At 37.1% G+C, this 26,735-nt stretch overlaps 1 protein-coding gene across 8 annotated transcripts in view; it reads right to left on the bottom strand.

Moving 5' to 3' along the window:
* Nucleotides 1-3,456: 3,456 nt before the first annotated feature.
* Nucleotides 3,457-26,735, bottom strand: part of UBR5 (ubiquitin protein ligase E3 component n-recognin 5) — an 84,993-nt gene continuing 61,714 nt past the window's right edge. For 7 of the 8 annotated variants that reach the window (XM_030943628.1, XM_030943627.1, XM_030943624.1 and 4 more), the window contains 31 exons: nt 25,869-26,015; nt 25,652-25,770; nt 25,430-25,556; nt 25,201-25,330; nt 24,817-24,977; nt 24,072-24,311; nt 23,794-23,917; nt 23,104-23,215; nt 21,908-22,039; nt 21,012-21,269; nt 20,401-20,669; nt 18,297-18,508; nt 17,698-17,928; nt 15,859-15,932; nt 15,126-15,298; nt 14,915-15,028; nt 14,144-14,364; nt 13,387-13,507; nt 13,181-13,279; nt 12,670-12,913; nt 11,974-12,085; nt 11,295-11,439; nt 10,870-11,000; nt 9,921-9,981; nt 9,455-9,630; nt 9,003-9,087; nt 8,307-8,462; nt 7,814-7,927; nt 6,406-6,550; nt 5,740-5,825; nt 3,457-4,626 (listed from right to left, as the gene is read on the bottom strand). In XM_030943628.1, the coding sequence (XP_030799488.1) occupies nt 4,414-4,626; nt 5,740-5,825; nt 6,406-6,550; nt 7,814-7,927; nt 8,307-8,462; nt 9,003-9,087; nt 9,455-9,630; nt 9,921-9,981; nt 10,870-11,000; nt 11,295-11,439; nt 11,974-12,085; nt 12,670-12,913; nt 13,181-13,279; nt 13,387-13,507; nt 14,144-14,364; nt 14,915-15,028; nt 15,126-15,298; nt 15,859-15,932; nt 17,698-17,928; nt 18,297-18,508; nt 20,401-20,669; nt 21,012-21,269; nt 21,908-22,039; nt 23,104-23,215; nt 23,794-23,917; nt 24,072-24,311; nt 24,817-24,977; nt 25,201-25,330; nt 25,430-25,556; nt 25,652-25,770; nt 25,869-26,015 (4,732 nt within the window). In that variant the 3' untranslated portion in view covers nt 3,457-4,413. The remainder of the gene's footprint in view (nt 4,627-5,739; nt 5,826-6,405; nt 6,551-7,813; nt 7,928-8,306; nt 8,463-9,002; nt 9,088-9,454; nt 9,631-9,920; nt 9,982-10,869; nt 11,001-11,294; nt 11,440-11,973; nt 12,086-12,669; nt 12,914-13,180; nt 13,280-13,386; nt 13,508-14,143; nt 14,365-14,914; nt 15,029-15,125; nt 15,299-15,858; nt 15,933-17,697; nt 17,929-18,296; nt 18,509-20,400; nt 20,670-21,011; nt 21,270-21,907; nt 22,040-23,103; nt 23,216-23,793; nt 23,918-24,071; nt 24,312-24,816; nt 24,978-25,200; nt 25,331-25,429; nt 25,557-25,651; nt 25,771-25,868; nt 26,016-26,735) is intronic. The other variant, XM_030943623.1, reaches the window with a different exon arrangement.

The raw sequence follows: 26,735 nt of genomic DNA on the forward strand, positions 1-26,735 counted from the left end.
TAGTATGTCTAAAGCCTAAAATTTCTTTAAGTCTCCTTGCAGTCTCTGTGCGGAGAAACTTTACCATAGGCTGTGACAACAATCTGTTTTCCAATATGACTACAGTATTCAAGCATACTCATTTGGTTAGTTGTCACTGCCACTGGACAAAGGGATATTGAAGCTCCACCATTATGGAAAAGTCCTGGAACACCAACTGGGAGCAACCAACTGCCTCTTGTTATGCTAAACAGTCTATTACTATAATAGTTGTTTGTGGTGATAATCAGAAAAAAGTAGTTTGTGGAAAATACTCTCTCACAGGATTGTGTTTCAAGCAAGACATGAAGTTATCCTCTAAGACAACTCCATAAAAAAATCCATTAAAAATTTATAAAAAATTGAATGCTCCTCCATGCTTCTCAGTTCAGCAAATCTGAAATAGCTACAAATGAAAGCCACAAAAGCAATTTCCAACTAGCAGAGGATCCATCAGAGCTCCTGATAATGCCAGAAGTCCTGATGGGCAGTGACTGCACTGTGATGCAGGCCACACTCCAGTTGTGAAGCCTGTTCATGTCCTCCCCACAGAGATCATGTGGAAACTTCCAGCACTGTGAGCTCCAGGCACTCACTGAAGCTTTCACATGACCCATTCACCAACACATTTTAAAGTGTGGACATACCTTCTACCTCAGAGTAAGATAATGCCACACATGCTGAAATCCAGCTAATCTAGACATGCAGAATTTTCTATTTGGTTTTAGCAGACCTGTTACTAATAGGCAAACTAGAGTTCAGAAAAAAGGTCAAATCCTACAAAGCTTGAAAGAAGAAGGGAATCACAGCAACTAAATGAGGTATCCACAGTTTTGCCTTACAGAGAGGAAGCCAGAAAAATCCAAGTGAAGCGAAGAGCATGGTATTTACAGATGCACACAGAGACACGATCCACAGGCTGTGGGACCTATAAAGAGGGAGTTAGGGCACAGCAGTTAGCACACAAAGGAGGAGGTTAGCACAAACTTAGTAACAATCTTTCACGTGGTGTTAAGTGTGGCCAGGAGCCGTGGTGAATCCCAGCTCTCTCTGAGAAGCAACTGCACAGGAGGCGGTTGGTGGTGGCTGGGGAACTTCCCCCACCTGCACTCAACTACCATGGAGAGGTGCAGCCCTGCTCACTACACACTTCCCTTCAGATGCATTGAAGTAAACTTCTGAAAACCAGCAGGTCTGTGTGGCTTGCACAACTGCATACAAGCATAAACCTTGTTTAAGAGTTGAGGAAAATTTCCTTTCCTCTCCTCCCTGAATGCTGCTCTGCAAGGGTATGGTTCTGGATTCATAAGATTGCCAGTTTCCAGCTTTATCACTGCTGGTTATCTAGGGACCAAATTACTCACTTGTAGGAAAGAAAAACCACTTCCAAACCACACACGTGGGGAAGACCACTTGATGACAATTTTTCATTCCTGGAAAATTATCAAAGCTGGAGCAAGTGATTTACCTTGTGTTGGATACAGCTAGCTAAGTAAAAGAAACCAAAGCCAAGAATTAGTCACAGAAATTAGCACTAAAGTATCAAGGTTTCCCTAGATTCAGATTAGGACCTACTCTAGTAGTTGGTCATAATATTTTATTAGTAGCTACCTTTGTCGCCTCTTTCAGCAAAGGTGAACAGCTAAGGATTTAGATTATTAAAAAAGAGTAAACATTACAGAATTTAACTAGTTTCTCTACCACATTTTAAGTGAACTAACAGAAGGGCTTAAGTCAAAGGGAGAGGAGGTGTATGATTTTAATAAACATTTTTCTTATTAAAATCTTGATATAGTTTAAATATACCATACAGAGGAAAAAAAGCTATTTATAAAGCTACATACACATTTCAAGTCAATGACGACAGCATATATCATTCTAAATTCCCTCTCTGCTTACCAGAATGCCTTGTGTGTGTATATATGGTGAGCTACTGTGCTATCTGCAAAGCTTTTGTCTAGCTATACATTACAGGACTTAAAAAATGCTTAATCTATATACAGAAATATATATACATATAACATATATTTATATGTTATACATACACATACACTTATATACATATACACATAATACATATATATATATATATATATACACAGTACTTTACATGTATATATGGCCTTTCATCCAAGGGCCTTGGATAATTCTTAGTACATCAAGCCTCACAAAGCTTTGTGAGGGAGGGAGCTTTATTTTACAGACTGGAGTTTTGATGCCTATTCTAAACAGTTTCTTTTGTTGCTTTCTACTAACTTTGCACATTTCAGTTAGAGGCAGTTTTGGTAGTGGAAATAATCACAGCAGTTTGATAGCCAGGCATAAGGTAGATGTTGCTTTGTACCTTTATAAATTATCCTCCTTAGTATAAGAGAACAGCCATACCAGCACAATTTCTCTCTATACTAACATGCCTCTAGCTAGATTTGTGAGGCTGTACTGCTTTTTCTTTTTAGCATAGTAAAATCAGTTTTGAACTAAGATACACTGGAGGTCACAACAGGAAATCTAGCTCCAATCCTCATACATTGAAACTATCCTTTTCTAAGATGATCGATTTAGAGGAAGTATTAGCACCTGCAGAAATAATTCTACATCTGTTTATTTATTTGCAGTTTAACTACACAAGCCTGGAACAATCCACCTTATCTAGAAGCGAGGATTTTCAGCATCAATTTGGCAATTGTTGATCAGAATTTGTGGTATCAACTGCACTCCATACCTTGAGCAACTAAATAAATGAAGAGGCTTTTTTGAAAATCAGATGTAGGTAACTTTTGGTCATCCTACAACTAGCTGACAGAAAGGAAAACCCAGAGGAGCTCTAGCAAAGGTGAGTTCTACTAGGATTTGGATGGAACATTACTTCAGCTCTTCCCAAGAACAGGGAGGAAAAAAAATCATTAACATGGACTAATGGGGTTGGAGAAGCAAGAAAGAACAACATCACCACCACAAAAGTTCTTATCCCTCAATATTTCAGTCTGCTAAGCTTCGTAAATTTAGTTTTGCACCAAAAAAGTAGCTCCTTTCTTCATCAACCAATTTCTAACTCAAAAATCTCTCAAGCCTTAGGAAAAGAAATCCTAGATCATGGTCAAAGACTGCCCTCCCCAAAACTAACCAAGCATTTCAAAAGTGAACATACAGTAGAACTCACTACAATGAAGTTTGAGAATTTTATTCTAACCTAATTGCCTTGAGATTTTTCAGAACAAGCCACTTTTCCTTCAAGCCAATTCTGTTAAAAGGAGGAGTTGCCTGGCCCATTTCTTTCAGGATTGTCTGCTAACTGTAAAATGTGGGCTAAATGTCTTCTGTGTGTCAATTTTTCAGCTACAAAATCCAGATTTTTAATGACTAACTAGGTTTAGTGTATGCTGTTAGCTAAAGTATAAATGGCTTAATAAATAAAAACTATTGTTTCTTCAGTATGACTTGGTATTTTGTCTGTAATTTCTTTATTAAAAAACTGTAACAAGATACTTAAAAAAAGGCTAGATACAAAAGAAGTTAAGCAGCTCACGAACATTAAAGTTTCCCAAAAAATGTATCTTCAATAATCATGATCTTATAAACATTTTACAGTTACCAGAAAGTGCCCAGGCTGAGTTTACATAGTTATAGTTAGATAATGTAGTACAAGTGTTGGGTTAGAACTGGTAGTGGAACAATCTCCTGACTGTCTGTTCACTGTAACAAGGATACAAAAATGTTGATTGTGAACTATGAAATACTGTGCATTGGCCTCATCAAATATGTACAGGGAAAAAAAAAACCCACTAAAGGTACAGATTACATGCAAAATATTAGTGATGGTATCTGATGTGCCAGAGTTCAATGCAATAGAACAAAAATTGCAATGGAAGTGGTTTCATTAGTGAACAATCCCAACTCTGGGATTTGAGCTGTCAGGAACTTTTTACAAGTTCAATATACATGATACACAACTGCAGCCAACCACAAATTAAACACCATAAAAAAAAGTTAAAAACACAGAACATACTTAATTTTTTATTTTGAAATTCCCTACTCCCTCTATACAAGAACCTTTGCTGAAACACTTTCCACAAAGGCAGCAGTGAATTTTCAGAACATTTTACATATTCTCCCTCAGCAAAAAGATAAATCACAGTGTAAATTATATTGTTCTGCTGTCATCTTTGGCTGGGGTTAGGCAAAGGAGTTATTGACTAGCAAACTGTTGCAATCACATATTGCTAGTGCTCCTTAGGCCTTTATGTTACAAATTTAGTACAGGAATGTTTGCATTTAAATCTTTGAAGTACCACCAGGGGTATGACAGCATTAACTTTCATAAACTTTTATAGACAAATGGAAAAATCTACAAAACTTAGCTAGTAATATTACACAGCAATACACACTTTTTATACTCTACACAAAACCAAAATTCTTGGTCTTAATGGCGAGTAACAATTTTTGTTTCAAAATCTGCTTAGAGGAATAGAGTGGGACATAAAGGCGAGAAATGCAAGTGTTTGCTGTTGGAAGATGTTGGTCATCTGGTGGCCTTATTGTGATGGATGGCATAGGCTGGAACCCCTCCTCACTGGCAGGCAATGATGGACTTGAGGTCCAAAAGTAAACCTGAAAAAAGAAGACAGTGTTTAAAATTAAGATGCATACTGCCTGCAGATTGTGTAGGGATAGGTTAAAAAAGAATTGCACAGTCACAGCAAGATTGATCATACTATGTTCTCTTCAATATGCCAAACTAAACTCCACAGTTTTCTACTTTCTTCTGTAGTAGTGTCCTTCACTTCCTTCATCAACTGCTCATTCATAAAACTGATAAAAGCAGCACTCAAAATTATCCTGTATCAACAACTCCTCAGTAAATGGCATGTCCAAATATCCATCTGGGAAGGTGGTGACTGCCATCAATACAAACTGAATCAGCAATGTCTCACAAACCAGTCAGAGCCTACAGGATGTAGTACTGTACAGACAAAAGGGAGCAACAGAGAGTATTTGGGGTTTTATCTATTTTATCTATTTTTTATTTATTAAGTCTGAAATACTGAGTCAACACCAAGGTGTAAGCAGAGACACTCATTGAAAAATGTGCTCTAGGGTTTGCACTTTTCAGAGTACTCTTTGTTTCCTTTTAGTAGACTGTAAGGGAGAGATAGTACCTTACAGAGTAGGAAGTTAAAAACAAACCGTTTTACGAGGTGTACAATGAATAAAATTTACAGGCAAGTTTTTAAAAATTACATCCCTGAACAGTATCTTATTCTTTCATGCTTCTCATCAGCTTCTCACTCCTAAAGGGCCTTGAGAAGGACATGGTATCATTACTGACATCTTACAGAGAGGACACACATATTGCCCTCAGGATACACAGAAGTCAGGTGAGTAGATGATGCATGAAGAGAACTTGACCTCAAAACCCTACCAGCCCACAACACAGCTGAATAACCACAGTTACTCATCTTAAAAGCAACTGTGCAGAGTGAAACTGTGCTTCTGTAAGGGACCTATGAACAGGGAGAAGAACACACCGTGCTTACTTTCAGTTACAAGAAGGTCTGGGATTCACACCTGTGGTTTCCAGAGCCAAGTCTTACCCAACCCTACAACCCTGCTTTGCTACCTTAACTCTTCACAAAGTCTCTGCAGGTAGACACAGTTAAAAACAGTATTGACACCACTTGTTCCAATCCTTCTGCATGTTTCCAATGGGAATGAACAACTCACCAGATCTTGTCTTTCCGTCATACTCATCTTCTCAACTATGGACCAAAACCAACGCTTGAACTGCAAAAGCTTCTCAGCATTTTCTCCTGTGTGAAATAACAAGGTACACAATTCAGCTGCTGCACTGGACAGTAACATTAAGAGACCTGTTTTACATGTGCTACAAGTTGGATCTCAGCTATAATCGTTTTCATAAAGTTCTGATATTGGAGATCAGTAATTTCAAACTGAATAGCTTTGAATGCAAGGCCAACACTGACATAACTCAGTACCACTCCCACTCCTCCCTCCTTACCAAAAAGCCCAACTGCAACTAAACACAGTTTAAAAATTATGTAAGAAGTATTAAACTTTCATCCATCACATTTATAGTTCTAGAGAATTTTCACAAGAAAAATATACTACCAGTAATACAGTCCATGTATTTAACATCTTGTGACAGTCAAGTTGGAAAACATGCTTTCTCAACCCTCACTTAACTGAAGGTAAATATTTTCTAAGGAATGTAAAAAAATATCCCAAGTAATAACTTAATTACAGCTTTCACTGGTTTATTAACTAATGGCAGACTTACTAGTTCAAGTTTAATGCTAGTAACTACTCCACACAGAAAAAACAGTGTTAAGTTATACCTGCAACTCTGTTTATGACTAAGTTATTTCATACCTGATTCATCATTGAAAGAGGTAAAGCTGATTAGCATTTGCACATTTACTTCACCACAGCCATTTACCAAAAGTCTGAAATCTTCTGCTGTCAAATCTTCTAATGAATTCTTTGGCAGTACATCCAGGAGCCCCTTCCTCATTGCCTTAAGTGAAAACAACAAAATGCACGTTGTAACCCTGTAACTTTTAAGATTGACTTTAAACACATTACTCAAAAGTTTCATGTGAAATTCCCTTTAACTCAAGATTCATTATTCTCTGAGCTGTTCTTTTCTTTTAAAGCTTTATCATCTGACATGCAAATCTTCTGAAACAAATAAATGCACCAATTTTTAAACCCTACCTACTAGAGCAAAAGAAAGTAGTACTGGCTTGAGCTTGTATTTCACCAGGAGCAGAAGCACATGAACTCTTCTAATGCTAAAATGTTCAGGTATTTTGCTAAGCTGCGCTGAATTTGATGAGAATTAAAAAAAAAAAAGCATCTTGTATGTTCCTTTTACTTTGCTTCCTCAGACACATGCCAACTGCTTCAAAAATATTACACACACAGAACACATACACATTTATCTTATGTAAGTAGTATCCTGAAAAGACAGGAAAGTCCATATTCAAAATGAAACACTATGAATCAATTTGCTTTAGAAAATTTCAAAATGAATACAGGTGTAAGGGTTTTCAACTCCTAAAATAAACAAGAGTCAAATTAGTAATATATACAGACATGGAGATCAAGTAACTTAATTCCAGGAACATGTTCTTTTTGTGAGAATTTGGACCTCAGCTGCACAGAGGTAATATGCCCTGCTCCCCTATCTCAGATGTGCAGCAGGAAACCACAATGAGCAAGAGCAACAAAGTTTACACATAGCATCATGACAGACTGGTCTTCATTAACTGTCTACAAAAATATATTATTCTGTAAGTGTTATTTGAAAAGGGCTTTAAAAAAGCAAATAACTTTTAATATGGTTTTCTAGTCAATTTTTATGTTTCATGCCAGGCTAGTATAAGTGGTTTTATAAATGATTTTCCCTTAGAACAAGGATGCAAACAAATCCAAGGTAATAAATTATTAAGAACCAAGTAGCTGCCAAATACAAAGCCAAAATTCCAAGAGGAATTGTGCCATTTGAGCTCAAGAAATAAACATATTTATTTAACCAACGAGATCCACAATAAAATAAATTATCTTTCATTCTATAAAATAAATTACTCACTCAGCCTTCACAGTACTACATAAACAGCTATAGAATTACAAAAAAAAACATTCAATACTTTTAATCAAGCTGTCAAGACTTTAAAGAAACCTGATTAGCTACACCACAATGAGGAGAATAATTAACTGATGGAAAAATGACAGATTTTTTTTTCCTTCTTTTAAAAAAACTCCACTAAAGACTTACATGTAGAGGCTGCTCCGCTACTACCAGCATTCGGTGTTCTGCATATTTCCGGACATACTCATATACATTCTGAGGAGTGACTGGTATATTTACACCATTGGAAATAAGTTCAACCTATGGCAAAGAAATAAGGAACATTTAAAAAGGGGAAGAAGAAAAGGGATATAAAGGAAATTATATTATTACAACCACCACAGTATGCTGCAGAGTGATTTATTGCTCAATATACCTCCAAACCCAAGTAAAATTCACTACTGCAGGTTAGTTTTGAAAATTCCCTAGGATTGACTACAGTTACCAGGGTTATGGTAGACTCCAGATCATTTTCAAAGAAAAAAATACAGGCTTCAATATCTAAGAACACTGCACTGAATCCAAGAAGAGTAAAATGTTTTATCTGCCATCTGAGAAGAGCCTGGATTATGTGCACACTATACCCTGCATAAGCTGTCAAACTCTGAAACTAGAGAGCCACAAGTTTAGCTGTGCTTACCTGCCCTCCACCCTCCTCCTTACACAGGTCTATTGCAAAGGCTAAATCCATTGCTGCGAACACTGCATCAGCATCTGTACTCTGGGATGCGAGGATAAGCTGCCGAAGGCTTTCATACATAACTGGATCGAAAAAAGCAAAGTCGTGCCAGTTCACCTATAAAAAAAAGACAGAAGTTTGAAACATAACAGGTGTTTAAGAATGTATTCAAAATTATGTGACCTGTGCCAGATCTATGCACTAGCAACAAAGGATACAAACATAGAAATAAATGCAGTTAAACTCCTACTTTCAGTCTGCTTTAGAAGGTACATTGGAATACTGAAAGGAATACATATTCAACAAGACAAAGCTTAAGAGAATATTTAGAAGGCAATCACTCTTGGAAGACACCAGGAGGTATTTAAAGGCCATTTCTCCCATTAACTCTTTTTCATTAAAGATTATACTATGTTGGGTTAAAGGCTAACCTATTACAAAATCATTACATCTTAGTCAAATACCTGACTTCTAGTACATCTACTCTGTTCAAAATCTAGGAAATGAAAAAATTATCAGTCCTCAAATTGAAGACCTCCATACAGTTCCCATATCAGCTCAGCTAGTTAATACACATGTGGTTAGGGGAAAAAGCCCAGTTTTATGGATGAGGTTTTAAGTAATTACAGGAAATTAAAATTTTTATGTTCAACTTACCTTTCTGCCAAGTAGAACTTTGATTACGTGTCTATTTAATGTGATGGGACATAGTTCATTCTGCAACAAGCACAATCCTAGGATTCTGAAAAAATGTATTTGGAGTTGGTTTTGGTACAGCAGAAATTACACTGGAGATCTTTCAGCAAACTCACATTTAAGAGTTCTAATAATCTAAGAATTAGGCTGGAGTCAGCTTTCCAAATATATTGCTCACAAATGAAAATCATAGGCATACATAATTTTTAAAAAGAAGGATAAAAAAATTAAAATTTAACAGGAAAAGAGACCTTAAGTTGACAGATGCAAATTCCCCCCTACTTAGGCTTAGTGTGAGAAATAGAGACCGTAAAAAAAAAGTTTCTTCCAGCTTGGATCATTGGTACTCTCCCTGGTGTTGTGTATGATTGTCTTTTACATTTTTTCAGACTAAAAAGTTAATGGTAGAATACCTGCCAATGTTCCGGAAACAATTCAGCCTTGCTTCTGTGTTTTTACCAGGTCTTGGTGTATAAAATCCTCGTTTTCCAGGCTGGTAGAAAAGTGGTGCATTATCATCCCCATCATCTGTATCGTCTAATTCCATATCTACTACACTGCGGCTGGATCCATGGCGCTTTCTGTTTTCCTGTTTTGAAAGTCAAAACAGCAATTAACACACTTCATTCTAGTTACTGACACACATCAAGCTATTTGCTACAGGACCCAAAGGTTCAGGTTCCATTGCTTAAGATATTCCTGTGATATTTTCTAATGATGACATTTTAAATTTTTAACTAATTACTGTTAATCCTTTCAAAACAAAATGATTAAACAGAACTTTGTCTTGCATGATAAAGCTTCCAATTGCTTCCGGTTTTAAAATCAACTGATAAAACTGAATCTTACGTAAATTTTGTGCAACAGGTGATTCATTACCTGCACTTTATCTGAAGAGTCTAGCAATCCAAGATCCAATATACTGTCAGCACCGTTCTCCCTTGAGAAGGGAATAAAAAGTCAGATTTATTTTCACCATCACAGACTCACAGAATGATAGAATAGTTTGGGCTAGAAAGGGACCTTGAAGATCATCTAGTTCCAGCCCCCTTGCTGTGGGCAGGGATACTTTCCTCTAGAGCAAGTTGCTCAGAGCCCCAACCTGGCCTCGATCACCTCCAGGGATCTACAGCTTCTCTGGGTAACCTGTTGCACTGCTTCACTATCCTCACAGTAAAGAATTTCTTCTTGTTATCTAATCTAAACCTACTCTCATTCAGTTTGAAGCCATTCCCCTTGAATTCTCACTACATGCTCTTGTATAAAGTCCCTTGCCATCTTTTTGTTGGTTCCCTTCAGGGACTGGAAGGTCACAATTAGGTCACCCATAAGCTTTCTCTTTTCCATGCTGAACAACCCCAGTTCTCTCAGCCTTTCTTCATAAGACAGGTACTTCATTCTTCTGATCATCTTGGTGACCTCCTCAGCACTTGCTCCAACAAGTCCATGTCCTTCCTGTGCTGGGGACCCCTGAGCTGGATGCAGCAGTGCAGGTGGGGTCTCGCCAGAGGGACAGAATCCTCTCCCTCAAGCTGTTGGCCACACTGTTTGTGATGCAGCCCAGAACACATCTGGTGCATTGCATGGCCAGCTCATGTCCAGTTTCTCATCCACCAGCACCCATCAAGTCCTTCTCAGCAGGGCTGCTCTCAATAAGGAACTGTCATATTCTGAAACCAGTCAGAATAGATTAAACCAAAGCCAAAAAGTCACTTGTCCAAAGAAAAATATCTTGACTCTCAAGAAATAAGCTGCATGTATTGGAGTTAGATGTAGAACAGTACAAGTGCTTTGGCCACAGAATCAGTTCTCACTTTTGATACTTTACCTGCCATGTGCAATAATGAGTTCCATTGCTTCATCAACTCTTGCTCTAAGGGAATCTTCACTAGCTAGTAACAGAAGCAGCTGAGCAGGAGACAATTCCAACAACATTCCTGTGATTTTGCTTGCAAATGCCTGGGGATAAAGGAGTGATGGGTCTTACTATTCTCCTCCAGTTCTCTTATTTTCAAATATGATATTATGAAAGTTTTGGTATTTTAAATAGAGAATGCATTACAAGATATCTCCTAAGCTAAAAAATGAATTAGAGAAACAAAATCTTAACAAAATTAAAAATAAAATGAAATCAGTCTTATATGTTTGAATACTATCAATTATGTTTCAATTATTTCAATTATGGATAAGGAAATAAATTTTTACATTACAAGATGACAAAACCAATCATTAAGTGTATTAGGGAAGTCTTACTGGTTGCATTGCTTGCACTCGAGGGTAGAGCCGTTCTCCAAGGGCTTGTCTGTGTGCTGGGAGAGGGTCAGGGTCATCGCTGGGGTTTCCTTCTGATGCTGGTCTAAAAGGCCGTGTGTCAATGGACAGTTGTCTTCTGAAGTCCCTTAAGATAATCAGAGCAGTTTGTACTCATTTCAGAGGAAAAATTCAAAAATCCTCTGGAACAGTATTATTGCACACAGATTGATATTAGCATTAGCTTTACTGCTGGAATAGTAGTGTTGCTCATAGCTGCTTGGAGAGAATACATCAGAAAGAGAGAATCAAAATAAACCAGAGATTTTAGTATTACTTGTGTTTTGGGTACAGCAGTCAGACATGCCACCAATGGCATTGTTGTTTCTAAACTACCTCACAATTTTATTCTAGTACAGAAGTTTTTGTTATTTTGTTATTGTTTTAGCAGAAGAAACTGATGGCCTGTGGTGGAGACATAACCGATTAATGATAAAGTAAGCATAATAATTCTTTAAAGAATTAAAACTAGAGACCGAATTTCAAGAAATTACCCTGCAAATCACTCCTGAAGAGAGACTCCTTTAACTGGAGGAAGTAAAAGTATCTTTCCTGAAAATATCCAAGGCAATTACTCTATATTTGACAAAATATCTTCATCAAGATAAAGATTATCACTTACCTATCCCTATCTCTCCGAGAACCAGTTCGCAAGCCACTACTTCTCCGCATTTCTCTCTCTCGCTCCCTTTCCCGATCTCTCTCTCCCCTATTTCGCAATCTCTGCATCAGACCTAAAGGGCAAAAAACCTCATAAACTTAAACATCTTTATATTTCTCTCTCCCACCTAAGTTTCAGTGTAAGGAAGACTAAGGTTTGGAAGAGTTTGACAGACATCAATGAGACAGAACCATTTCACTTGAAGCAGTGATTGGGTTCAGCCAAACTTAAGAAAGGACCTGAAGTGTTCATACCAACTTAAAAATGATAAAATACTTTAAGAGCTTATATATACTTTCAAAACTGTTAAAATGTGTTTGTGGCAAGTCAGATGGAGTGGCTGTAATAAAATATATAAGCTCTTAGTAGCTAAAATCTTGACATTATTACCTACTGGAGAGAAGGACACTCAAAAAATCTGAGCACAACTAAAACAGACTCCTGTTGCAAGAAAAACAAGAAGTTCCTGTTTCTGAAAGTGTGTGGAGGGGGAGAAAGCCATTTCCTTGCTCCAGAGAACTAATGCATAATTTTTATGGATTCTGGGCTGAGCTAACAAGAGATGTCTCTGACACAAAGCCAAGTATTTCTATGTAAATAAAGCACCCAAGGTTTTTATTAATATTTTCTGTAGATTAACTGCTGTGCATCACTTACTTGTATGGGTGCCCTTGTTGGCATTCTGAATGCAATCTAGATTTGGCAGTTTCTCATTTGACAGAAAAGCCTGTGCAATCGCAGTATAAAAGCTTCGTGCTACGCCGCTGCCTTCTCCGGGCTCATCCTTAAAAGTAACTTTCACTCTGTGTACGGCCATCGGAGTGGTAGCACACCTGCGACCAAAATGATTGTTCAGCTGCCTCATGGTCTGCTGAATCAGAAGATCTCTGTCTCGATCAACCTAGTAAAAAATACAAAAAAATTATTTCTTTACCAACTATCATTCTAAGAGACTTTCAGCTTCACAACAGATTTCTGGACACTGCTGCACAGATTCAAAAAATAACAATCAGACTGGGAAAAACTACAGAGTAATTGCAACATAACTCACAAAGTATGATCTAAGACACCTGCTTGCAGACTCTGAAATACAAATTTTCCTATCAAGTTACTGTAATAATTCAACTTTTAATGAAAGTTTATTAGAAGATAAACTAACATTTTTTACCTCCAATGTTAAATCCCTCGATTGCTGGTTTCTAAGTTTTTCCATCTCTCTGCGGAATTTCGATTCTTTTACTTCAAAGCCACCTAATTCAGTCAAGATCTAAAAATTATAAAAAAAAAAAACAAACACAAACCCCAAAATCAGAATGATTAGGGAGAGTCACAATTTAGTTGTAAGAGGAATTGTCTTTACTGAGAAATACATACCGATCCAGGCTCTGCTCCAACATCTTCCATGAATACTCTACCAAACAACTCCAAAGAAAGGCGCCAACGTCCCAGCAACATGTCATGAGAAATAACCATGCCCATGAAGCTACACTGGGGCCTGACAAAGAGAAGAAAAAATGCCAGATATGTGGAATCAAGTTAAATTTCAGACACATTTTGTGTACTTCAGCTTTTTCTAACCCTCTGCTTTCAACTAAGTTTTTTATTCCTGATGAACAATGACACAGTACACTAAGTCTGAGCACAAAAGCACATGAAGGTGCTTGGTTTCAGCAGAAACACAAGTCTTGCTTCCAAAGGGTAATTACTCCAAAAGCATGTAACTTTTGGTGCTATGTGGAATGCACTGTTACTGGTCTCCCATCAACCAAGACCTTAATTTCTTTTAAAATAGCTGTAATCTGAAGGGAGAGCAGTTCAATTCATAACTGCATTAAGTGTGGGCAGCACCACCAGACAGAGATGGGAAGCTGCAGATTCCAACTGCTCAGCCTGGCTACCCAGGACATCACAGCAGGTCTGCAGCAGGAAGTCAGGGAGTAAAGGAATTTGCCTACAGTTTGCACAGACGTCTCTGAAGACTGTTCAACTATTCAATTTAGAAGCTAATCACAAACTACAAATGTAAGCTAAATTAAGCTACCCATTTTAATTTCAAGAATACTTTCCAGACTCCCAAACAGCCATTTAGAAGAGCAGTAATATTTCAAAATGTAATTTTTAACTCAGCTACCTGAAAGATGTGAGGGGTGGCCCTTCACTTTCTGTCAATCCTATCTCTGCCAACAAGCTGCTTTTCAGTTGTGCTGCAAGATCATGAGCTGAAGGTCCTGGTTTTGAACTCTCAGATTCTTCTGTAGGCACATTTTGTTCTTCCCCTTCCTTCTTCTGCCGATTTTGCATGCTCATAACATTTTTTAAGTTGGCTGCATAAGACATTTTAGTTGGAAGAACCTAAAAGAGAAGTAAAATTTAGCTGCACTTTTAAAGCAGAGTAGAAGCTTTGAAGCACATATATTCATAGGTGTATATTTTAAATCACACAAAAGTGAACATTGTAATTGACCTGTTAAAACACAGTGACCTCAATCATTTCAAGAAATATAAAAAAAACCCTATTTTCCCCACTGTGTGTTTGCATTTCATATGCTTGACAATTAATGTTCAGTCTGAAGGCAAATCAAATCTATTGGATGGACTAAAGAAAGATTTAAATCTGTTTATCAAAAATAATTATATAATTAGCATTCTAAAATTAACTCAGAATTGTACTGCTGCATTTAAAAATATTACCTGAAAGCTGCTGTCAGTCAATAATCATCAAGTTTCTATATTAAGCATACTTTTCATAATGACTTCAAGTTTTCACAGGCACTAGGCTTTCAAATTATCATTCTGAAAGCTACATAAAATCCTCTCTGAAAACATTAAAGTGTCTTTTTAAGGAATGACGGTTCTAGTTTACATTACCATATTGTTTAAAATAGTAAGGCTATACATTTACCTCAAGGCAGTTTCTATCCACTGTAACTTCCACTAAGCACTTGCCACTGTTGGCAGAAGATGAGTACAGACCCTGACTGGGCCGGCCGAACAGATCCTCTTTGCGAGCATTTGGCTGAAAAGCAACAAAAGAGCTCTGGGTCAATAATGCACTTTGGTGAGGAATGAAAAAGCAAACTGCAGTTTTTCCAAAATATCATCTCTGATGTCACCTGTAATAGATGTGGCTGGTCTGCCAAGGGGATGGCCTCTGCCAGAGGAACCTCAAAAGGATTGGGTGGAATGCAGCCAAGGAATGTCATAGAGTCTGACCGTCTGAAAAATGGATGGTTTTGGCCAGTCTCTGCTGGGAGGGTGTCATCATCTTTGTCATTGAGTGTAGCACCTAAAGATCAGAGATTTCCAATCAGTTTTCACAGTTATAAAAGCAAAAGGTAAAAAATGCCAAAAATTAGTATCCTTCCCTCTTAGCTACCTGACTAGAGGAGAATCTCAGCAAATTTAGTACTTCTACAGGATGCTTCTGCAAATGCTGTATCTTTATTAACTTGCTTTGTATAGTTTTTATTCTTTTTACTATACCTAGCATTACTGAACATCACTCCTACACTGTATATAGGAGTAAATATTCTACCATCTTCAGCACAGTTTCATCAGATCAAAAAGATCAGTTTAACTATGATTCAAATTTTAATGTAGAATGGTAGGTAAGGAATGCTGCAGTTTAGTGAGAAAGAAGATGAAAAGATGGCCCTGAAATATGAGGCAATGAAATAGGCAATGGTAGAAGAAACTTGGTAAAGTAGCTATGCTAAGAAAATCTTGCTAAACCCAACTTTACATACACAAGCAGGAAAATTTATTCAAAATCTCATCTAGCTAAAGGGAAAAACCACTAAGAAAGTCTGGCATTTTGGTATGCTATGTCAATTTTTGTATACTAACTTTGATTGGTATCATCATCATTTTCATGTTCTGAATCTTCGTTGTCAAGACCCAGTTCCAAAAGCTCACGAGTTCTTAATAAAAAACATCCAAAACAACAACAACAAAACAAAAGAAAATAAAAAAAGAGTCAATCATCTTGAAGAAATTATTAGGCAAAACATCTCTATCTGTAGCATAATCAGGAAGTGTACTTAAGAGTTATACATCACAAAAACAAAACTAAAACTGAAGCACCATAGAGAACTTCTCATTACATACTCACTACATCACTCACACAGTTACCCTTAGAGCCACCTACCAACTTTGATCTTAAAAGTTAAGATCAAAATCAGCTTTGGGCAGTGATACTTGGTTTTAAACACTGTATCACTATAAATTCCTAGGAATCCTGCATTACTGGAAGAAAAATGCAAGTGAATACTATTTCAAAATTTAAAAATAATCTCACTGATGTAGTTCCAGAAGGTAAGTCTGCAAGCTGCACATTAAAAAATCTGATTTCACTATATTATACTACTGTTCTGTCAAGAACTTTGATTAGTATTAATTTCTGGCAGTTTATGCATTGTGAAACGTGTTCTGAAACTAGATTAAATTGATAAACTGATAAAATACATTTAACTCAGACTACTAATATATCATCTAATGGAAGCAACTGTTTCAACCACTCATTTTTCATTGAAAAGGCCTAGGCCTTCACAGTTTTAAAAGCATTTCATGCAATTTTCCCAATTCTTTCATGAACAGTTATTTGACAGATCTCAGTATGTTTTTTTTTTTTTTTTTTTTTTTGAAAAGCAGCTTCTGGAAGTATGTAATTGCCTGGAAAAGGGTTAAAGCTGTGCCTATAATTACTCAAATAAGTACAAAAAGTTGATTACTGTACTATAGCATTCTTACTTGTGAGGAACCTACTGTTGATAACACGCCCTTGCTACACCTTTGAGGTCATAACAAACCTTACATTATCAAGATAAACAGAACACAGTATTGCAACTGAAGTAGCAGTCCGATATATATCAAAGATATTAATATCTCATATTTTATAGTTACTAAATTTGTAGAGAAAATGTAATGTTAAGCTTGGCCTGCAATATTGAAAATTAGGAGCAGAAAGGGGCAAAATCTGCATTTAACTGTTGATTAGGACTGCTTGAGTACATCACCTAAAAACCTGGTAAGAAATGGGAACAGATGGTGTAGACTACCAACAGGTGGACATTTCTACTAGCATTAACTGGCATTTGAAATGAAAAAAAATAAAAAGAAATCTTAAAACATCTTAAAATTAATAAATGCACCTTGTAACACACAACAGTTGAAATAGCAGTTTTCCAACTCAAGGACATTTTCAACTATTGATTTCCCTACTGTGCTTTATATATCAGATGAGTCTCAAAACCACAAAGCCTATTATATCAGACAATGACATTTTCTCCAATGTCATCTCCAACATGTTTGACAGATACCTAAGTAAAATGCTGTCATGTCAAATGTATGTCTCACATCATTAACTGAGAAACTGTCCTGAGTATGTCTTTTAGAGGCACTGCTATGCAGTTAAAAATCCAACTCAAGTTTCAACAGTTAAGAAAACATTTTACAGCATAAAAAGAATGAAGAGGGTACTGCAACAGGCTTATCAAACACAGGTACATTATATACCATTACAGAAATTCTTTCTATAATATGTATGTTACTACACACACCCACTCACAGACATACAAATTCATGCATCTATTTATGTAAGCTACTGAGGAACAATACCAATGACTGAAACAAAAGGGCTTTTTTTTTTTTAACGTAGGTTTTGTTTCTAGGAGTCAACCTCAATACCTTTTCCTTTCCAGCTGAGGAGTATCCAATGTTGTCTGCTGATTCATTGCTTTAATCCAATAAATAAGGGCTTGAAACACATATGCTACGTGCTTTAGTGAGCAGACATCTAGAACAGGAAGAACATCCGAGTGCTCATCGTTGTGAGAACGCATCAAGGACAGCGCGTAGTTCAGGAAATCGCCGCGTGCTGACATCATTCCCTGACGGGCACTGAGCAGGGTAGCACGTCTAGTGAAGGAAAAGGATTGAATACAGAGACATCAGGCATCACAGGCGAACCCATATTTTATTTATAAGTCCTGTATTTGAAATGTGGATGTAAAATCTCAATGAACTCCACACAAAAACAGTGGTAACAAGCTACAAGCATAGAACAAGCAGGTCAGATGCAGTACATTGTAAACAGTTAATGCTCAAGATGAATCTAGTATGTCAGAATAAACCAAATAGTAGCAACAACAGAGGAAGCCAACTTAAATCAAAACAGCAACTGCATTCCAGAGCTGCAGAATAAGATTTCTAAGATGTTTGTGAATAAGATTTGACTATAAAACTGATAATTCATACTGCATGCAGTAATCAAACTATTTTCATACCTTCTTCCCTCAAGTGTTCTCAAGCTGGCTTCCTCACGGGCTGTCATCCTTTCCCTTCTAGCTGAGTTCTGAGAAGCGTGGAGGGGATGATTTGGATGCCCAGGATCACCAGCAGATGATAATGCCGAACCATAACGCAGCTGAGCTTCAGTAGAGTCCATGATACTGACCATCCAATTCCAAGTAGGAATAAGCTTTTCTTCCACATAATTCTATAGAAAATGAGATTTAATTGGCTTTGCAAACAACAGAACTAGATGACAAGAATGAAATCTTCCTGATTCCCTACAAAGAGGCTGTAAAACCATGCTGAAAAAGAATTACTTATGATCAGTTTCTGAAAGCTCTCTTGAGACTGCTGATTTACAGGGGTGTTATGAAGCTCTCATTGCTTACCACTTTGATATCTATAAAGCATTCTCACCATCTCTCTGTCTTTTGGGCATCTCTTCTACTCCTCCCCTTATGACCACTCAGCATCTCCCAGGTGTGCACAACTTGATGATTTGAGCTTAATTCCTGACTTTCTTTTAGCTTTAACAGACCTCCATCCTGCTGTGAAATGGAATTCATAAGCCAGATCTTTCACCATTCTTCACCCCTTGCAAACTACTCACTGAAGACAACAAAGTTAAGTCCTGCACAGAGAACTATGTCCGCACACAAGTCTCACCTCCTAGTCTTATCTATGCTTCACCTGTTCCCACCACTGGCTCTGCAGCCTGCTTTTCATATCATCTGCTACCTCCACTGACCTGTTGGATTTTTTTGGTCCAACATTAGTCTGCTTTCTTCATTCCTCTGCACTTTGGTCTTCAAAAATATCCCTCATACTTCTAATGCACTAAACGAACAAAATGCTGTCTCAACTCCATTTCTGTGTCCAAACAAAACCTCCACTGTTCAGGTTTCCTATGCTAATACAAACCTCTTGCTGCCTCAGCTGGACAGATCTCCTGTTCACCTTCCCCATTAAAAATCTCCTAACAAAAATTATTTTAGCCTCCTCCATAATAAAACTACACTCTCTTGTTCTTTCCCTGTTTGTTTACCCCAGTGTTTGATACCAGAATATCTTTCTGACCTTCCTCTCCCAAATCAGAAGTCCTTTCTTGCAGCTGTGTTATTCACACCTGACTTCTGTACTAAATTCAGTACATACAATTTTACCCTATACACTATGCCCAGGTACAAGTTGATACATACTTTCTAAACACTATGGAGTCCCTCCAATCTTGTCAGTCTCTGAAACTATACATGAAGGGGAAGACTATTGTCTGACATGTATTTTATCTATAGATACATTTACACAAATTTTCAAAAATAGTCAAGAGCACTGTATAAAAAAGATGTACATAACATGGAAAGGATGACCATGTCCCTGAAGGAAGGGACAGTGAACAGTACATTTACCTGTACAAATCTTTTATTTCGTTTAATTATTTGGCCCTTACTAACTTTCTTCTTATGTAGACTCAACAGTTTATGTCAACTAGAATATAGCAACAGATGTCTAGCAGAAATCCCTAGTCAATTCTCACTTAACTATTAATTACGTATCAGTCAGACATTGTTTAAACAAAATCAACGTAAATTCCTTTTTTTGAAAAAATATATGTATATGAAATACTATCAATTTAATTAAAGAAGTGACCACAGTTACTTTAGCCCGCACTCTCTCCTAACATAAGAAGAGGCTGAGAATACTTTAGACTGAATAAACAAATTCAGGAGGATCTTACCAGTGTGTACAAACACCTGACAAAAAGGTATGAAGTCTACAAAGCCACTCTTTTTAGTGATACCAAGTGAATGGACAAGTGGGCTACAATTGAAACACTTGGTACATCCCTTTAAACTCAAGAAAAATCCTCTTTCACTGTGAGAGCTGTCAAACATTTAATAGAGCAGCTGTGGAATCTCCATCCTTGGAAATATTCAAAACCTAACCAGACAGTCCTGAGCAGCCTGTTGACCCTCAAAGAAATTGAGATTAGCCAATATGCAGAGGTCACTTTCAATCTCAACCATTCCGTCATTTTACTTTACAAACCCCAGTTGTATTGAAATTACATTTTTTCTATGAAAGTTTCCATGTTCTTACCTGCAAGTTAACTGCATCTTGGTAAGTCAGCTTCACTGCAGCTGGAATCTGGGAGTATACTAAGTGATTGTATTTGGGAATCAGACCCATCAGATCAGATATCTGCCGTATCACAATACTGTAGGCTCTTGCTAAGCTGCTTGCAGATGTTAAATAGCTGCTTGCATTGCTGGCTTCAAGTGCTGCAGCAGCTGCTGCTGCACTTGTACTGATGGTACCACTCCGACGAAGGTTTGAGGGATCAATATAAATCAAGCCCGCTGAACTTGCTAAATAGAAAAGAAAAGATTACATTAATGAACTCATTTAATCTTTGCTGTGTCATTTGTGTATTGATTGATTTCATTATCAAGATTTACAGAAATAAACTTGTAAATATTACTCACATCACAACTGTAACTAGCAAATAATTACCAACTACAGTAAGCATACTCAGATCTTAACTGCTACAGATCTTTCCCTTTTTTAAATTCAAAACTAGAACTCTAACAGTCAAGGTAGGTGAGCAGTACGGCAAAGAGATAAGACTTCATCCTTAAGAGAATAAACAGAAGGAGAGGAAGGAACAAAGCCAGAGCTAGCATTCATGCATGCAATTCACTGAGACTTGCCTGCTGGGGTTGACGTACTGGAGGGAGCTGTGCTGGCAGTCCTCTGGTTTTGGGTGTTGCGAACAGCCCACTGCATGGAACGGGGAGCCTGCGCAGCTCCGTTGGCATGCGAGCTGTTTGTGGTTCGCTCCAGAGGCTCATCAAGCATGAAGGTCTCCTGCTCTATGTCATCACTCTGACTGCTGCTGCTATCAGAGTCACTGGAATCATTTGATTGAGAGTCATCTTCAGAAAAAAATGCTGGAACACTGCTAGCTCCTGTTGAGAAAAATTAAGAATAACTGACAGCTCCACACCTGTGCACACAGACATGTATCATGTCAGCACAGACTTCTTCCATGAGTAACTACACTATACTAAAATGGTTCAAATACCACTATTGAAAAGGTTCAATAAACTATCATTATAACATACTGCTAATTCTCCAGAGGTGTAATGAAAAAGCAGTATGATTACTTACACTTCAAAATGTAAATTAAGAAATAACTGGATTTAAAAATACTTTACTGATTCTACGCCTAGGAAAAGAATTCTAAAAATTATGTTTCCAAATTGGACAGTAAGGGAGTTGCTCTCAAAAACCTGTACAGTGAGTGCTCGGGTTTTGTGTATTGATTTAAACCATAAACCATTGTTTTCAACTACTACACCTGAAAATAAGTGAGACTATTTCATTTCACTACACAAGAGAACATGGTAATTTCTAACACATGCAGCTGCTCTGTAAGAGGAAAAAATGTAGGTCACATCTTCATGCATTTCCTTGTCCAAAAAGTCTGCACAGTACCTTACTATTAGAGCACAGGAAAAAGAGGAAATCTAGGGAAGGAGGAGAGTACTTACTCCTAATATCTAAATTTAACCAGCTAGATTAGACCCAAAAAGATGTGGCGTACCTGCTTCTGACCCAGCAGTAGCTGCAGTGACAACACTTCTGCGCCCACTGGCATTGTCCTGGTTACTGTGATTACTCTCACTGTCACTTTCTGTTTCAGCAGCAGCCAGCAAATCCAACTCCATATCACTGCCTATAAAAACAATGGACAAAACATCTCAAGATTAGAAGATAAAATTATAATTACTGTGGTGACTCATATAAGACAGACAATACTACTACTACTACTACTACTACAAAACTTCTACTATAGCAGAAGTTAATGGATATGCAGAGGGGTCATAAAATCAGTGCAGACACCCAGCAATACCTGGAGCATGTTTTCTTATTTTCCAGCAATTAGCCACCTACTCTCACTCTGCACTGTACATGTACATTCAACATACAGTGAAAATAAAGGCTTTTAGGATCCAAAATAAGTCACTCCAGCCACAAGACTCCACAACTCTTCAAACACATGTACTAGGACAATTTATCATATGCTGTTTCAACTATTGTTTAAGGAATACTTGAAAACTTTAAAAAACCTAATTAAATATACAGGTTCTATTCCAGTTTTAAGCTTTAAGAATGAAATGTTTGAATATTCAGCAAATCAGTAAACAGATTTACTATACTGCAAATGGATTGACTGGAAACACAAAGCACAGTCAGAAAGAGAAGAAGATAACTTTTTTTAAATCACAGCTTTGGATGATCTAACCCCAAACTAAGTAATACAAGACAAGTCATAATAATTTCAAACATTTCATACAGGATTGATTAATTATGTCTACAAAATATTGAATAATAATTTAGTACTTTGTGATTAGTTTGAGAATTGCCAGGATTCAAACTGCTTTTGAGAACACATCTACCATTGTCATGGTTTGACACAGGCCCAACCATCAACAACATTTTACAGTAGTAAATACAAAAGGTAAAATACATTGTCAACCAAGAATATAACAACATCTGATACCTTTGGGAACTTAGTATTTTCTCCTCAACCAGAAAAAGTTCATGTACTTGTCTACTACATGTTATCTCTAATGTTATGAATCTCCTTCTGTAATTTGAGCAGTCTGGAACCCTTCAATTCTCTCTACTCGTGCAAATCTCCCAAATCATTATCACTGGGGACTCCAATGATGCTTTTCTTCTTGATGCATAGTTCTCACTCAAGCAGTAAATGTGCAGGATGTACATTATACATACCATCCTCATCATGCTCATCATGCTGTCCTTCTGCTTCAGCATTTTCTTCACCATGTTCTTCCTGTTCATCATGATGGTCTTCTTCACCTGCCACCCCCTCAACCACCTCAACCTGGAAAGAGATGGTAATATTATGTCAGACTATCTTCAATATCAGAGAACCTATAAGTTTTCCAAAAGAGAGTGCAAAGTTTGATTTTAAAAAACATATCTTAGAAAGATGACCTCAAAATCGAACTGATCTTAACTGAACTTAAAGCCACAGCAGTTGTACGTGGCTGTACAGTTTATAGTGTTGTGGGGAAAAAAACCCACATACACAAATAAAACAGCTTTGGATGTTAGATTTTAACGCCATAAGGATAAAACTGACTACAAAATCAACAATTAGCTTCTGAGAACTGAGGAGGTATTATCTGTTGAAAAACCCTCTAGCTCTCTAACAGAACCTACATAATAGCTGCCATGTGCTGAAAGACTTGTAAACTTTTTTAACAGGGAGAAATAAAATAGAAAACAACAATTACAAAGTTCTATTAAAAATGCTTACAGCACTGTAAGATTTCCTGAATACTACTTAACATCTTTTCAAATCAGATGCACAGATTTCAGATTCAGATGCCAAAGCATGGGCTAATCTATTAGGTGTGCTATATTGAGAAGAAAAAAAAGTACAAAAATAAAACTGACCTCTTCTACATCAGCTGAAACAATATCATCTTGTTCTTCATCCCTGCCACGAACTGGTTGTGACTGGCTGATTCGTCTTTGCTGAGGATTCCTTATTATGTAGGATGACTGAGATTGACTAGAACTTAAAAGAAAAATATATATAAAAATAAATCCTCAAAAAAAGTCGATTTGGACCTCTGGATATCACTTAATGCAAAGCTAACAAAAACTCCAGAACAAAACCACCTTTAAGAAGTCTTTGAAAAGAACAGATAGTATGCTTTAACAAGTTTTACCTGCTAGATTGGTCAGATGATGGTCTGGGTGGCAGAGGCTCCACAGAAAACAGTTCTTCACTTCCCTGCATGGCATCTATACTAGTGCTAGCAAGGGTAAAGGGTGCTGTAGGACGTGCAATTCCCATCCTGACTGGAATAATTAGAGATTCTGCTACATTGCACAACTCTTCAACAGCATAAGGCAATAATGCCTGAAATACACGTTTACATTTTCCAATTGGCTGTGGAATAAAATTGCTAGGGGATAAAATACAGAAAGATAAATGTCAAATACATTTTTTTTTCCTCAAAATTTCATGACAATATTAATTGTCCTAATTTTTTTCTCAAAAAATAATTTTTAAGAGATGCATGCATTTGTGTGTATAGAAGCAATATGCACCTATTCAAGTTAGTGAAAAACATTTATCATTCAATAATTCAAGACTAAGGCTTGATATCTAAATCTACTACTGACAACCAACCATACACTGTAATTTTATTATGTTTAAAAAAAATTTCCAAAAACCCTAACACTGTAAACAAGAAGTTTGGTATGAACATGTAAGTTTAACAAGCATTGCATTAAGAAATTACATGACATACCAGCAGCTATTGTGCATCTTTCCAAGTCTGTCTACAGAATACACAATAATTCAGACGTTTCTGCCTATTGTTGATTTTTACCAACTCTTTATATAGGGAAAAAAAAGTGAATAAAGGAAAAAAACCACCACAAGCAACACACATCTTTGTCGCTTACTTTTTCTTTTTGGAGGAAGCCATCTCCACACTAAGAATGACAAAGACTCTTGCCACAGAACGCAGGAATCTCATTGTAACAGCAATAGCTTCTTCTCTGCGGCCTGGTGTATACTTGTTCTGTAATTCCTTCACCAGAGTACCCAGCAAAGTGTCTAACAGCTGAAGAAAGAGGTCATTACAACTCATTAGTTGCGTGCAATTTTGAAGCATGAAACAAAAGAGATTAAACTCAAAGGAGATCACAGTCATAATAGTATAAATTCACAAAACCATGATTAACTTGAAGTTACTTTCAAATTAGTTTCCAAGCACATGACCTGAGATACCTTACAGTATCCTATTATTCAGAAAACCTATGTAAAACATGGCTAAGAGTGCTTACCAAAATGTCTGCTGTACATTTGACAATAAGGCAGTGTGTAAAACAGTCCAAGCGAATAGTTCCACTTTGCTGATTAAGGTAAACTTGCTCTTCAGGCAGAAGATGACCTATCTTACTGCTTGCACTAAGACTTGGAAAAAACAAAAAGAAAATAAATAAATTTATGTAAGCCAGCAGGTGTCAAATATCAGGTCAAACTTTACATCAACAACTATGTGTAGATACACACGGGTCTTTATTTTCCTGGGAGCCAAACATGATCATGGACTTGAGTGCATTCCAGTCTTGTAAAACACGTTCCAGTGCTAGCTGGGCAAAACGAGGAGGTTCTAAATCATGATCAGGCATATCAGAATCTAGACAGATAAAACAAACAAAAAAACCAAGAAAGCATAAGGAAGAGGTACTCAAATATGGAATCTGCCATTTATTTCCCTGAAACAGCTCTTACCTTCAGGATTTGCAGTTTTACGATTGCGATCTTCCCTGATTCTAGGTGGTCTGTACTGGCAGTGTTCTACAGTTTGCCTGGCAACTGTCTGTACTAAAAACAACAGCAGATGCTCTCCCCTGTAATGATAAAAATTTTAGTGGAAATACAATATACCACACATATTTAGAAAGCAATTTTAAAAATTCTGTCCTAGTCAATGCTAAAATGAACTTGCCTGCTATTTGGCATGGTAACAAGATTTGTGGTGGTAAGCAGGCGGTAAAGGAGATCAAGGCGAGCAGACTTTTGCCCAGCAATTAGTGTTTTACACTTGCACTTTTCCCAGCAATCGCAGTAGGCTGTTGGAGATGTTCGTTTGAGCCTACAAGAAACAGAAAAGGTGAACTGCAACACTGTTCACTAACATACCAAATCTTTTCTACACAAGGTGAGGGTGTTAGTCTACATGCTTAGATTTCTTTCTGCAGTTTTTTGTTTCTGATAGTAGCAAAATGCCAAAACCTAGCTTAAAAAAGAGAAATACAGGTTTTATATGTGGCAGCATTTGACGTTTGTCATCCACATTTCCTACACTCATCTTAAGAGGGCAGTTTAATTACAGAGCTTTTCATACTGTCTTAGTAAAACTCATCCAAAGTCATTTATTCTTCCCTAAAACAGCCTCCATCCAAGAAAGTTAAGCTGAAAATACTTGTGACATGCAGTAAAATCTCAGTAACTGTTACAGTGCTGAGAATATCTTTATAACTGTATTTGTTAGCTCATTATAGCTAGGATATTAATGCTGTAACTTTTACACCCTGCAACAGCAGCACAGAACACAATCAGCTTCAAAGCTTTGGGCCAGGTTGATCTGAGATTTCTTGATTGTTTGCTCACTTTTCCCTCTGTTACAGTTGATTTTTAGAAGATTAATATCCTACATTTCTTTCCAAAAATTCATAAGAATGATCTGTCACCAGGATTCATAAAACACTGAGGGGCGCCCAAAATGAAAACACAGCATTATTTAGATATAATGTTCTCACAATATTATGCACTTTGAGAATTACTCTTTTACTCTAAATGCTACAAAGTGGAA

Source organism: Camarhynchus parvulus, chromosome 2, assembly GCF_901933205.1.
Source record: "Camarhynchus parvulus chromosome 2, STF_HiC, whole genome shotgun sequence".
In the NCBI taxonomy this organism is placed as follows: Eukaryota; Metazoa; Chordata; class Aves; order Passeriformes; family Thraupidae; genus Camarhynchus; species Camarhynchus parvulus.